Source organism: Manacus candei, unplaced genomic scaffold, assembly GCF_025592945.1.
Source record: "Manacus candei isolate 608988 ecotype Guabito, Panama unplaced genomic scaffold, ASM2559294v1 h1tg000049l, whole genome shotgun sequence".
Taxonomy (NCBI): Eukaryota; Metazoa; Chordata; class Aves; order Passeriformes; family Pipridae; genus Manacus; species Manacus candei.
The window spans coordinates 7,358,185-7,370,971 of record NW_026138097.1 but is presented as its reverse complement, the minus strand read 5'-3'; the positions used below and the strand labels follow the sequence as shown (position 1 = coordinate 7,370,971).

At 34.4% G+C, this 12,787-nt stretch overlaps 1 protein-coding gene across 3 annotated transcripts in view; it reads left to right on the top strand.

Annotated features, from left to right (window-relative positions):
- Nucleotides 1-12,787, top strand: part of ATP9B (ATPase phospholipid transporting 9B (putative)) — a 157,160-nt gene that overhangs the window by 21,133 nt on the left and 123,240 nt on the right. For all 3 annotated transcript variants that reach the window (XM_051798877.1, XM_051798876.1, XM_051798875.1), the window contains exons 3-5: nucleotides 3,593-3,743; nucleotides 8,290-8,403; nucleotides 12,124-12,232. In XM_051798877.1, coding sequence (XP_051654837.1) covers nucleotides 3,593-3,743; nucleotides 8,290-8,403; nucleotides 12,124-12,232 — 374 coding nt within the window. The remainder of the gene's footprint in view (nucleotides 1-3,592; nucleotides 3,744-8,289; nucleotides 8,404-12,123; nucleotides 12,233-12,787) is intronic.

Here is a 12,787-nt window from a genome sequence, read left to right as displayed (position 1 = left end):
GGGTAACCAAGTTGGCACTGAGTGGAATCGTTCCACCTTCTGCTACAAGTACATAACCTGCATTGTTTCAACTACTATTACAGTTTTTTAAAGATCAGCGATGGATCTAAGTGAAAATAGTCCCCTTTTATTCTGCATTAGTTTACAGCTGGATCAATTTGCTGGCCTGGTTTTCCCATGCATTTGTGTGAGTATTTGTGCCAGCATAAGGGAAGGAGCAAGAATCCACACCTTTGTTATGGGGGAAGGCCATTTTGGCAGCAGAAGTGTAGGTTCACAGCCAGTAAACTGTTTGTGGAACCATGACATAGAAAGACTGCAGTTCATTTTGCTTTAAAGACAAATTTAAGTAATGGTCAAGATAACTTGATTTTTCTGATTTGTGTGTTACTAAATAACTGGGCTGAATTTTGAATGTTGAGCGAACACTGTTAGAATTTTTGTGATTAAGTAATTCTTTGTCGCTGTGTAAAGTGATTTGGGAAAAGTTGATGAATGGGCTCCTATTTGTAACAAAATGAAATGCATGTTTATGTAGGATGAAACCAAATTGATGTCTATCCCATAGTGAAAGTTTCAGGGAGGAAATCTTACGAATCCAGCATTTAAAATTGAAGTGTTTTAAATGTCAGCTTGTGAGTATTGATGTAGTGGCATTTCCGTAACAAAATGATTGTTGCTTTGAATGCTTTTATTATTGCATAACTTCTGATTCTCTTTAGAAAGAACCTACAACTTTTGAATTCCATTCTTTGGCAAAATTACTTTGTAATAAGCATGGGATAACGTAGACTACAGATAAGAACATTTGAATTGGGATTGTGGCAATGTCAGCTAACTATCAGCCTGCCTTCCCTGCGATAGTTGTGTGTACCATGATTCTATAATTGTGAATAAACAGACTAGGAAAGGACCTTAAGAGGTTATCCAGTTGATTCCTTGCCTGCACAGGATGAATTATACCTATCACTTAACGTCTGATCTTACCAGATCTGTTCTCAGTAGTAGCAATTCCAGCCTCTCTGAGTGTTTCCTCCACCCTTGTCATTAAGAGTTTACTCAGTATGTGTCCATGTTATGACTACCCTGCTTATTGATTTGCCACAGTTGAAGTCTGTCATTACTTAATAATGGCAGACCTAGAGAATAATTGTCCCTCTTCTCTTTGCAGCTGGTTCTTACGTACTTGAAACTATATTAGGTCCACACTCAGCCTTCTGTGAACAGCTCTGTTTCTTTTGGTGTATCTAGTAGTCAGCCTGGCCTGCTTTCTAGACCTGTAATTGTTTTCTTGCTCTTCTGTGTGGTCTCTGTTTTACCAATAGGCCTGTTTGTTGAAATCTGGTATTCAGGATGGTATTGTAAGCCAGCTGAGATCATGCTAGCAGTGGATTGAGAGAAAGGAATATGTTCATGACTTGCTAAAAGTATGTCTGTCCATGCTGAACAGATACATGCCCTTTTTTGCACATGTATTTCATTCTCATGCAATAACTGAGTCCTTCTCTTTTGAGCTGCTACCTACTATTTCCCAGTTCTGTATATCTGTAGTTGATTATTTCCTTGTAAATGAACTATGTTGTGCTTGTCCCTGTTTAACTGTGTTCTATCACTTCCAGATAGTTTTTGTCATCTGTCAAGACAGCATTGAATTCTGATCTCCTCTTTGCATGTACCCCTGTCTGTTCTAGTTTTCTTGTTGTCTGAAAAATGAAATATTCAGTAGTAAATTACCCAGTAAGTTCTGAATAAAGCTTTGTGTACCTTCACTGAAATTACTTTGGTTTTATACAAGCTACTCTGCAGTTATGATTTTTCCAGCTCTGTCAGTTCCAAGAATATGTTACTTAACTTTCTTTATGATAAATGTCTTGAGAGTTAAATTTTATTAGGAACACAGATTCATAGAATGATTTTCGTTGAAAAGGACCTTTAAAGATCATCTAGTCCAATCTCCCTAGCCTTTAGCAGGGACAATTTTAACTAGGTCAGGGTGCTCAAAGCCACCAGGAGTCAAGAGATGACATGAACCAGATGCACTACTGCTTCTCAGAGTGAAAGTAGTTCCATTTGAGATGTCAGTGTTGGTTATGGCTTCTGTTTTCTTTCAGGTGTGTAGAAATACATGTAAATAGGTTGATTATACAGAATTAATCTAGGAAACAGTGCTGAGGTGATTGGATTGCAATTTTTCCCACTTGTTCTCAACAAAATTCTGTCTGTTGGCTTGAATACTATTTATAGAAGTTTCCTAATGGTTGCCTTCTTTTTCCTGCATCAAAAATATTGCCAGTATATTAAAAAACCTCACTAGAAATTGTTACTTCAGCTTCATTGACTGACGTAGCTGAAATCTGCTGTGACCAGTTCAATCTGTTCTACAGCTGCAGTAGGTGCTCATGGAAGGCCTGTCTGCTCAGTCTTCCTGATTCCCTTGCCTAAAACAGACTCCCAGCATGACTGAGGCACCTCCCCACTGTGTTAACAAATGCAGATAAATTCTCCTTTAACATATGGCATGGTAAACCAAGTACATACAGTGTACAGCAAACCCACTTTTCTTTGCAAATGGTCTGTGAGTAGTCTTTCTGCCCCTATGGATAGTCCTAGCAAGTCTTAAGCTGATAATATTACATGAGTTGAGTCGCATCCATATTTGTTCCTTGTTTCATGGCTGTTAGTAAATAGTCTGCTGAGCCTCAGAGGCATCATTCCATTTGCCGGCCTTTTGTTCTTCCTGGCTGTGATCTCATCCCATCATTCCCGTGTCCTTGTCCAAATTGCAGTTGTTTAAAGGTTGCTCTGAGCTCTTCTCTAATTCATTGTTCACAGTTTAAATCCTCTTCAGTAGATTTGTAAACTGGTTAGGCAAGGATGCTCTTCCATTTTTCCGTGAACTGAAGTTCACCATTTGCACGTCATTGTGCAATACGTATTTACATAGTGGGTTTGGGTTTTGGGGTTTTTTTGTTTGTTTGTTTTTGGGTTGGAGTTTTTTTGGTTGGATATTTGACTGTGGCATTAGCAGTGGTATGGAGAAAAAAAAAATTTAGAAATTATTATTACAAGATTTTACAAATTATTTACGAATTACAAATTATGTGATAATTGTATACAAAACTGTTGCAATTTTTTGAACTTTATCTATTGGAAGCCTTGTTTCCTCTTCAGTCATAAGCATAGTATAATCTGAGTATCAGTAATACAAGATAAAGAGTTTAGCCAAAGGACTGTAAGGTATGATGGCTGAGTCATTTAATGGTTGGGGAATTTAGTGACTGCTAATGCAGTCTTATTAACCAGAATTTTTTGATACTGTGTCTGGGCAGGGTGTAGTGAAATTTGTGAATATTGTATTAGGATTTTCTATAAGGAATGTACAAATGTTTATATATGTATGTGTCTGAATGAGTACTGTGTAATTACCCTAAGTATTAGAACATCATGCTTGCTTATTTAGATGTGGCAAATATTTTTAAGCCTGTTTTTAATAGGTATTTGCCTTTAGGGGTTCCAGGTTTCAAAATGGTACTTGTATTATATATTATAGTAAATTTTTAGTTTTAAAATAAACAGTTGTCTTTCTTTTCAGTTGTTCTGACTGGCTCATAAGCTTTTGCCGAAGAAAGAAAGAGCTGAAGGCTCGCACAGTGTGGCTTGGGTGTCCTGAAAAGTGTGAAGAAAAATACCCCAAAAATGCCATAAAAAATCAAAAGTACAACATCTTTACCTTTATACCTGGGGTAAGGCTATTAAACATTTTTTGGCGATGGGATGACTGTATGTTCTATAGTGTTTTTTGACTATTCTGCAAAAACATAATTTTATTTGCCCAAGTTGTTCTTTTTCTTTTTTTATTTATACTATATTTATATTATATATTTATATTTATCTCAATGTCTTCAATTAAAGTTGACAGTTGAGAGCAAGGTTGCTTTTTCATTAAATTGTTCTGTTTTCAAAGGGATTTTTACTAAATTGCAAGTGTGTATGATTGAGTGGTTGGAATTCAGTGAAGCTTTAGAAATTTGAGGCGGGTTTCCTTGCACTTTTCTATTCATCATTAGATTTGTAATCCTGTTTTAAAGAAGAAGCATTTCTACATGCAAAGCACTGACTTAAATTGAGAGGAGTCGAAAATTGCAGTTTAGTCCCATGGATATTTTCTCATACTCCTTGCCATTGAAAGCATAATAAATAATGTATTCTGAAATGGGCAATTCCTTAAAGGACAAAAACAACTAGCCTCTTCAATTTATAAGACAAGTAGGCCTAGTTTGGTGCTTTTCAGAGTTGAATTTGTTATTGCAGTTTTAAAAACAGCGAGGTCCTTTCATTTTGAGTGCAATTTTCCAGGAAATACTTTTGTTGAGGAGTGGAAAGTTGACATTTTTTTCACTTTTTCCTAAGAAGCCATATTACTCCTTAATTTCAACTTTTTGCCTGTAATATTCACAGTGTATATGAAGACAAGAGACATTACAGTTTGTCCAGTTCATACTTTTAAAAAAACTTATAATGAAATTATAATGAAATATAGTAACATTATATTGAAATATAGTAACAGCAAAGGCATCTTTTGGAACTTCAGTAGTTAAAACCTAAAAATGTATGCTGCTGTGATATTATAATTTACTATTACTCTTTTACTCATACTTTTATTAATAAAACCCAAGAGTCCTGTGTCTTGTTCTAGAAACTGAATGTTTTGTACATTTAAATACAGACATGCTTTGTCTTAAATTTTTTATTTAAGTGATCATACTGGTTTATAAGAGTATTGATTCTATTCTTCTGGCCTCTTTGGTCCAAAGACTGACAGGTGTTTTCTAACACATTTCTTTATTAGAAAAAAAAAATTAATACCCTTGTAATTAAGACTGATCTCCTGTCAGAGAAATAAAATGTGACTTATCACATGTGGATAAAATATTCTCATCATTATTGGACAAAGCAAATGTTTTCTTCCGAAGTTTAAATTATTAAATACACTGAAATTGGTTAAACCACGTATGCTTTCCTAAAGGTCACAACATTCATTAAGCATATAGTAAGCCATTGATTATTGTGACTAGAAATCTGCAGTGTAGATTACAAATCCTAAACTAGATTCATGTTTCCTATAGGGATCAGCCATGGTTTGAAATTCCCTGTTGAGAGAGCATGTTTGTCCTTTTTTTGTCTTTTAAAAATCTTGCTTTTACAGTATAGGCAGAATCAGCCTTTTAATTTGGTGGTAGTATTTAAAAACTCAGTACTAACTTCAGAATTAAGTGACATCCTAAATATAAAGCCCAATAGTTGGTGAAAATTAAATGTTTTCTAATTTTAATTTTAGATATAAGTTAAGACTTTTCATTGATTAGAATACTGTGTATTCTAACTATCTCTTTTCATGTTTTCTACTAAAAGTAATTTGTAGGAAACATCATTTTATTGGTTCCAAACCAATAAATATAACTAAGTCATAAATATTGACTCCAGTGATCTACTCTGGTTTACCTTTTCATAATGTGAAGTTTTCTCTTATATCTTTTTTTAACATTGCATCTGGCAGTGGGTAATATTCAATGATTTCATATCCAAATACAAACTTAAAATAATGTTTAGATTAACAGAATTTCACTTACTGGCTAAAAGAGCTGTAATATTTCCAAATTGTCATTTAATTTCTAGATATTTATACAAAATACTTTCTGCTGCTGCCTTTACACCAGTCAGTTAAGATTCTGTTTATGATTTCATATGTATCTCGATACACCTGCCTATGAATTTTTTGAGAATTTCCATTAAAATTATCTTCTGTGAAGGGAGGGTTTTGAAGATACCTCTCCTGAACTTCAAAGCAGTAGTTTTATTAGTTTTATGTAGGTGGAGACTTCTCAATTTGCTTAATTAGACTGAAGTGCTTAGCTTTGTATTGAATGGACTCAGTCAGTGGTCTGCCAGGAAGATGTGTAGGAAGGTGTTTTTTAACTCCCACCTTCTGCGAGATGGGTGCTCTTCCTGATCTGCACCTCCCAAAGTACTCTGTGGACTTTTTTTTGACCTGGTGTATCAAGTGTTTGTAAACAGTTAAACATACTGCTAGAAATGAGTGCATGAACTTCATGAGTATTAGCATAAGGTACAGGTTCAGTCTGAATTAGTTTCATTTTGGAAGAATGCTTTGACCCTTCCTGCAACTTCAAATGTGACTTTTTTAGCTTTACAGTTTTGTTGGTAAATTGTGAAATAGGATTCCACACTCTTGAAAAAATCTTAGAGGCTGTTTAGGTAGTCTTTAGGTGAACAGTAATATAGCACTCTTGCAAGAAACTGGTGATTTTGAGGTACTACTACTTTGTTATGCCTGCCAGACAGACACTTCAAAATGGATTTTCCTGAATATTGTTTCCTAGTGCATAGGTTTTTCCATAATTGAGTAATAATGTTGGACTTGTAAGAACAATAAATACCAGTAAAATAACTTCCATTTTTGTGCAGAAGTCATTGTAATAGTAACTGAATTGTGAGATTAAAAGCTGGAGACAGTCTTTAAATGTGGCTTTTTGATCTATTTTGAATGTCTTTGAAATAATTGATTATCTGTTTTCTCTAGTCTCAACGTTCCGAGTTCAGTAGCCACTTCTCTTAATCCTGCTGGAGGTGCCATGTTACCCTGGCTTACTAAAGAAATATGTGAAGTCTTTGAAGATACAAAATTCTATAAAATGAATAATGTTCTTAGCACTGTAATTACAAGTAAAGCAGTCTTGAGAACGTGTACTTGCTGAAGTGGCGCTTTTAATTACCAAAGGATTCCCTGCATCTGTTGTTCCTTTGGAATATGGGACAATGTATTCTGTGGTGACTTTATTGTGACTTCACTTAAAACTTGGACAATTACCTTTGAGTTTAGACCAAACCTTCAGTTTATTTAGAAATATCCTTATGTACCTATATTTTTTGCAAAATAATCTTTTGAGAAATTTAATGCTGAGCATTTGAGCATTTCTAAATTACTTCAAAAGCCCATGTGATTCTGTTACAAACTTTTTGTAGTTTACACTTTCTGAAAACTTAAACTATTGTTTTTGTAAAAAGCTTGTCTTCCTATAGAAACTGAGATTTCCACAGAATAGCCATGTGGAAAGAGAGCAGTGCTGCTTACCTTTACTCACTGGGTGTTTTCTGTAGGGTTCATTTTATTTTCCTAAACAACATTTATTCTTGAACATTAAATAGTTTCACTATTTTTAAGAATAGCTGGGAAATGGTAATATAGGAGTGCCTCTGACTTGATGGCAGCTTTTGTCCCTTTGAGAACCAAAGGACTTCAGAAAGAAGCACATGAGTTTTAGAGCTTCCACTCCTGCAAGAGGAGAAACTTCAGTGGCTGTGTTGAGGAGAGAGCGTGCTGAGGGAATGCTGCCGATAAAAGTGATGAGGAGTTCATGTACATTATTTTCTGTATGTGCTGCAGACAGGGATGAAGCTTTAGGGTATTCTCACAGTGATGCAAAGCAGCATGGTACAGCCTACTCAGTTTTGTTACTCTATAGAAGGTTCAAATGCCAAAGACTAGGATAATATTTTTGTAAATGGTTTCTGATTTTTTTATGCCGGTAATTTTTTTTTTTAGATATTACTTTTATTTAAGACCAGGATATGAAAATTTCAAGACAAAAAGATGTTGTAAAACAGATAAAAGAGAATTTAAGTATTGCTACCTTAGGAAAAATTAAGATTTAATGCTGTATTTTTAGGAAAAGAAGTTTTAGCTCCTTTTGTAAGCAGTGGAAGTTCAGATACAAACTTATTTTGCTTTTTTTTTATTGATACTATATAAAATAGAAAATTTTTAAAACCTTTTGACTAATAAACATAAAGGTAACTATTGTGGATGTAAAATTATTGCAAGATACTTCTGCAAATACAAATTAATGCAAATATGAAATTATGTTTACTGTTAAAATTTTAAGTAAATATTTGCAAAGTGATCTTGATACATAGTCCAGTTTTCAAAATACCCAAAAAGTAGCAAATTGTTTTTTCAGAGTGAAAAGAGGCAATAATATCACAGTATTTTCTCTCAACGAAAATAACAATACTATACTAAAATAGCATAGTGCATATAGTAGTGTGTGATGATATATAACATATTATGCTATATAGGCACTATAATATTGGCATCTATAATAACATGACATATAATGGTTTTATGTCTACTATCATGAAAAAATGTATTTTATGTATATTGTGGGTACAAATTTTAGAGCATTTATCTATTTTTCTTTTTCATTTTAGGTTTTATATGAACAGTTCAAGTTTTTCTTGAATCTCTACTTCCTCGTCGTGTCCTGCTCACAGTTTGTACCAGCACTGAAAATAGGCTACCTGTACACGTACTGGGCTCCTCTGGTAAACAGAAAAATACTGTTAACTAGAAGTTTTGGGTTTTTTTTAATTTCAGATGAAAGGTTCATGTCTATGTACATTTCATAAATTTGCAACTGGAAAACTGCATTGATCAAAGAACATAACAGAAGTAAAGTGCTTATTTGAAATGATGGTATTTTACATCAGATACTCCAGAAGCTGTTGTTTGATAACCTTCCCTTCCCCTTGCCTACCACTCTCCTGCCCCACTGACTGGAGGTCGTTTTTTAACCATCTAGTGTGAGCAAGTAGTGCTCCGTTCTGGCTGCTGGTCACTTGGGAGTTTTTAAAAAAAAAAACCACAAAACAAAAAACCAACCAACCAAACAAAACCCCAACAAAACCAAACAAATAAACCCAACCCCTGCAAACAAACAAACAAACAAAAACAACACAAAGCCCCCCAAAAAAACCCAAAACAAAACAACTACAACAAAAAAAACCCCCAAACAAACAAAAAAACAAGCAAAAACAAAAAGAGAAAAAAGCTCCAGCTACTAGAGAAACTTAATGGATAACATAGGTAATTTTTGTGTTAATTGCTTTCAGTTTATCGTTATTTGTTCACTATTTTGTGCTTTCAGACTAGGTCAGAATTGTGAGCATGAATTTTTTGCATTCCTTCTGTACCAATTTTTATCACAACCTTTTCTTGCAAAAATTGAGATGAAATATTTTAAACCATGAATAAAACAGGAGGAAATAATGTCTTTGAGTTACTAATTAAATACGCTTTTCCTAAATGATCACCACCCTGCCAGTTACACTGGCTTTCTTTTGATATGTCTTTTTGTTATTGAGCCCTCTGCAGTATTTTCTTGGGAAAATGTTCAAACCACTGGTTTTGGACTCAGGTTTCCTAAGGTTTGAAAAAATGTATTCAGAGGAGACCTTTTTTGTAGTCTGCCAGCTGTATTTCCATGATTTGGAATTCTTTTCTCATTGGTAACCAGATCATTACCTTCTATTTCATCTTCTTCCTGGTCCCTCCATACCAGGTTTAAAGGCAGGAGGAACAAATGCCTTATGTTCTAAACTTATAAAAAAAAGGTATTTTTCAGTAGCATTTATTCTCAGCGGTATTCAAGGGAAGGTTGACATGCTGACTGCTTGAGTAAAGGTCGTTCTTAACAAGTCAATAGAGTAAATATTCTGGATTGATTTCATTGTTTTAATTGTTGTAACATGTGTCCTTTTAAGTATGGATAAATGGAGAGACTGTCCTGGGTGTTCTTCATACCTCTTTCCAGACAACTTTTTGCTTCTGCTCCAACAAAAAAACACTTTCAAGACAGAAAGCCTGTTCAGCAGTGGGATTTCAAATGGATATTTACAAAGGTCTTTGTCACTGACACAGTAAGAAAAGGCAGAAGTCAGCTTTGTCTGGAAGTTACTCTCTTCACAGTGAAGTACTGTATAAAGCTCTGTACATCAGTGGGGTAGTAAGGAAAAAAAATGCTTGTCTTATTCAAGGATATTTTGAATTATGTTCCCCAGTTTTCACATACAGTTTGAAAATACCAATATCTCAATGCTAGTGGTGCCACTTTTTGCTAAACTCACTTGTTTCTACTTCAATAGCATTTCTACTAATGATCAACCTTCAGATTGAATATAGCTCAGTATCTGTGAAAATATAAAACATTTAAGGCCCATTGGGCTGCTCTTGTTGCTTAACAGATTACTTTGGTTTTCTTTGAAGAGCATGTAACTGCTGATAAATCTTCAGTAATAATCAGAGGAGCAGCTGTGACTTGTATTTTTTCTCAAGATTTTAAAGGAAAATTGTTTGCCCTGATACTTAAAACCAGATGAGTAGAAGCTGACTATTGCTAGTAGAGTTTTGGTTTTTTTGATGGTGTATGTGGGTTTTGTGGGTTGTTTCGGTTTTGTTAGGGTTTTCTTGTCTTTGGTTTATTTGTTTTGGGTTTTTTTTATTTCAACAGCTTTTACAGCAGACATGATACACTTAGATCAAACTCTGAAGTTCTTAAAACAAGACTATTTTGCTAATTCGTTGTCATTTGCATAGTAGGGAATGCACTTCTCATTTCGACTCAAGCATACAAGGGTTGTAAAGCATACAAGTATGATTGTAAGCAGTATGCTAAAGATATTTACCTGCGTACAGTTAAAGAAGTATGACAGGTTTCTTTTGTAAGATTGGCTTCACAACTTCAGCTCTCCTTTGGAAGAGTATCAAGTTCCTTTGAGCAAATGAGCAAAAAGGGAGGTTTCTTTCTAAAATTGTTCCTCGTAGTCATGGTCAGCTGTACTCAGCTGCTCAGCAAGGTACAGAGACTGCCAGGGGAAATTTTTCCAGTTAGCACCTTGCATTCTGTGTTTTGGTTAATGTCTAGTTAACAAGATATGTGCAAATGGCTAATAATACATTTGAGGTGCTTCAGGAGTGCCCTTTTTTTATGCTGCTAGAATATCTATACTGACAAAGCATGTGAAAATGCTGCTGCTGGAAGAGGGGAAAATCCGACTGCTCGTTCATTTATGCCCTAGGAGTGAAAAGGAACGCATTTTGCATGGGCTCTTTTGCTTTCTGTATAGTTGTAATGCAATTTGTACCTAACAGAAACCTCAACAAACAAGAAGTGTTTGACTATAAGGTCACAACAGAGTAAGCCTTGGAACTTTGGTCTGGAACTGTATAACAGCCCTAAAATCCCCAGGAGGATTTTAGTCAACATTCCTTTAGGAAAGCTCTACGCCTTCACTCCTTTCATATTGCTGGGAGGTTAGGGTAAGGTTGGCATACTGTTGGACTTCTGCAAGAAAAGTCTAATGGCATAAATTTTCTTCTGTAAAGTATCGGTTTGTGTCTAAAGCTATATAGATAATCTAGAACCTTATCTGTTGGTGGATTTATCAATATTTGAATTTTTTTAGCCATCTTACTTAAAATAATGCTAAGATCACTGTACTATTGAAAATTTTAGTTCTCTTTCTCGGATAAAGAAAAACTGAAGTGCTCAGTCTAAGGCAGGAGACACGAACTGAGAAGGTTTAGAGAGGGCGAGAGGAAAGTTATGTGCTTATCCCTGAACTCTTCTGTATTCTTTTTAACTTACCATCCTTTGTGACCAGAGTTCATCATAGTTGAGTGAAGCACTTTGTACGCTTCAGCAGAAGCTGTAGTGGCGCTGTCCTGTGAAAGGAGCAGCCAAAACATTTAGATACTTAGTTTTTCAGAACAAACCCCCTTTTTCTTTGTCAATGTTTGTGATGTATTGCCAAGTAACTTGATTTAAGGTGGCAAAATAAACTAGCCACCCATTTATCTTTTTCTGTCTGTTTAGGAAAAAGGCAATTTTTCAACATTAGAACTGGAGGCTTTTTAAATGTTTTTGGTAAGGCCCTAAAATTTGTGGGAGATAGGGAAATATGCTTATTGAACTTATAAAGGCTGTCTTTAACTCATCCAAACCTTTTTCGTTTTTTACATTTCAAAATACTATCTTAATTATGTGTATTTGGGAGATGTAGTTACTCTAATTATATTCGTACAATGTGCAAGTATGATATTTTTTTTCCTGGAGTAAACAAAGATATTATTTTTAACAAATGGAAGAAAACACATCCAAATTAAAAATAAGTAAATATTCTAAACACACGTTTTTACTCTGCATAGTGTTCATACTTGTCTGTTTCTGTTCTAACACTGAAAATTCATATTTGTATCTTTAACAGGGATTCGTTTTGACAGTCACGGTGGTGCGGGAAGCTGTTGATGAATTTCGACGTTACAAAAGAGACAAAGAAATGAACTCACAGTTATACAGCAAGCTGACAGTACGAGGTTAGCAAACCATTTGTGTAAATCCTTAAAATATCTCACCTTTTTCTTATATGTACATTTGCAGACTTTCAGTTCAAAGAAATGTCTCAAGCATCAGTATTCAGAATGAAACTGATACTCACCTAAATAAAGTGTGTGATTTCCCTTAGATGAATATGGTTGTTAAGCTTGATATTTTTAAGAAGTTTTATAAATATTTTGTTGTTTGTGAAAGAAAGGTGTATGTATATAATTGTATATATTTTTGAAGAATTCTACTGTTTAGCACCTTTACTTCAAAGTGCAGTTCTCTTCTGAAATTTGTGTTGAACAGTAACTCAACAACATTGTCAACTATGTATCAGGTGTATTTAGTAAATAAGGGATCAGTAAATAATTAAGCTAATTAAAATTCACTAGAACCTTTCAAATTTGGTGGATAAATTCATGTTTGAGAAGAGGAAGATGTATTGTGAATCATTTTCAGTATCAAAAATATTGATTCAATTTTTGCATATAATTTGAAATCTACTTGATCGTGCAGAATCAAGAAATTAATTTTATTAATTTCTTTGT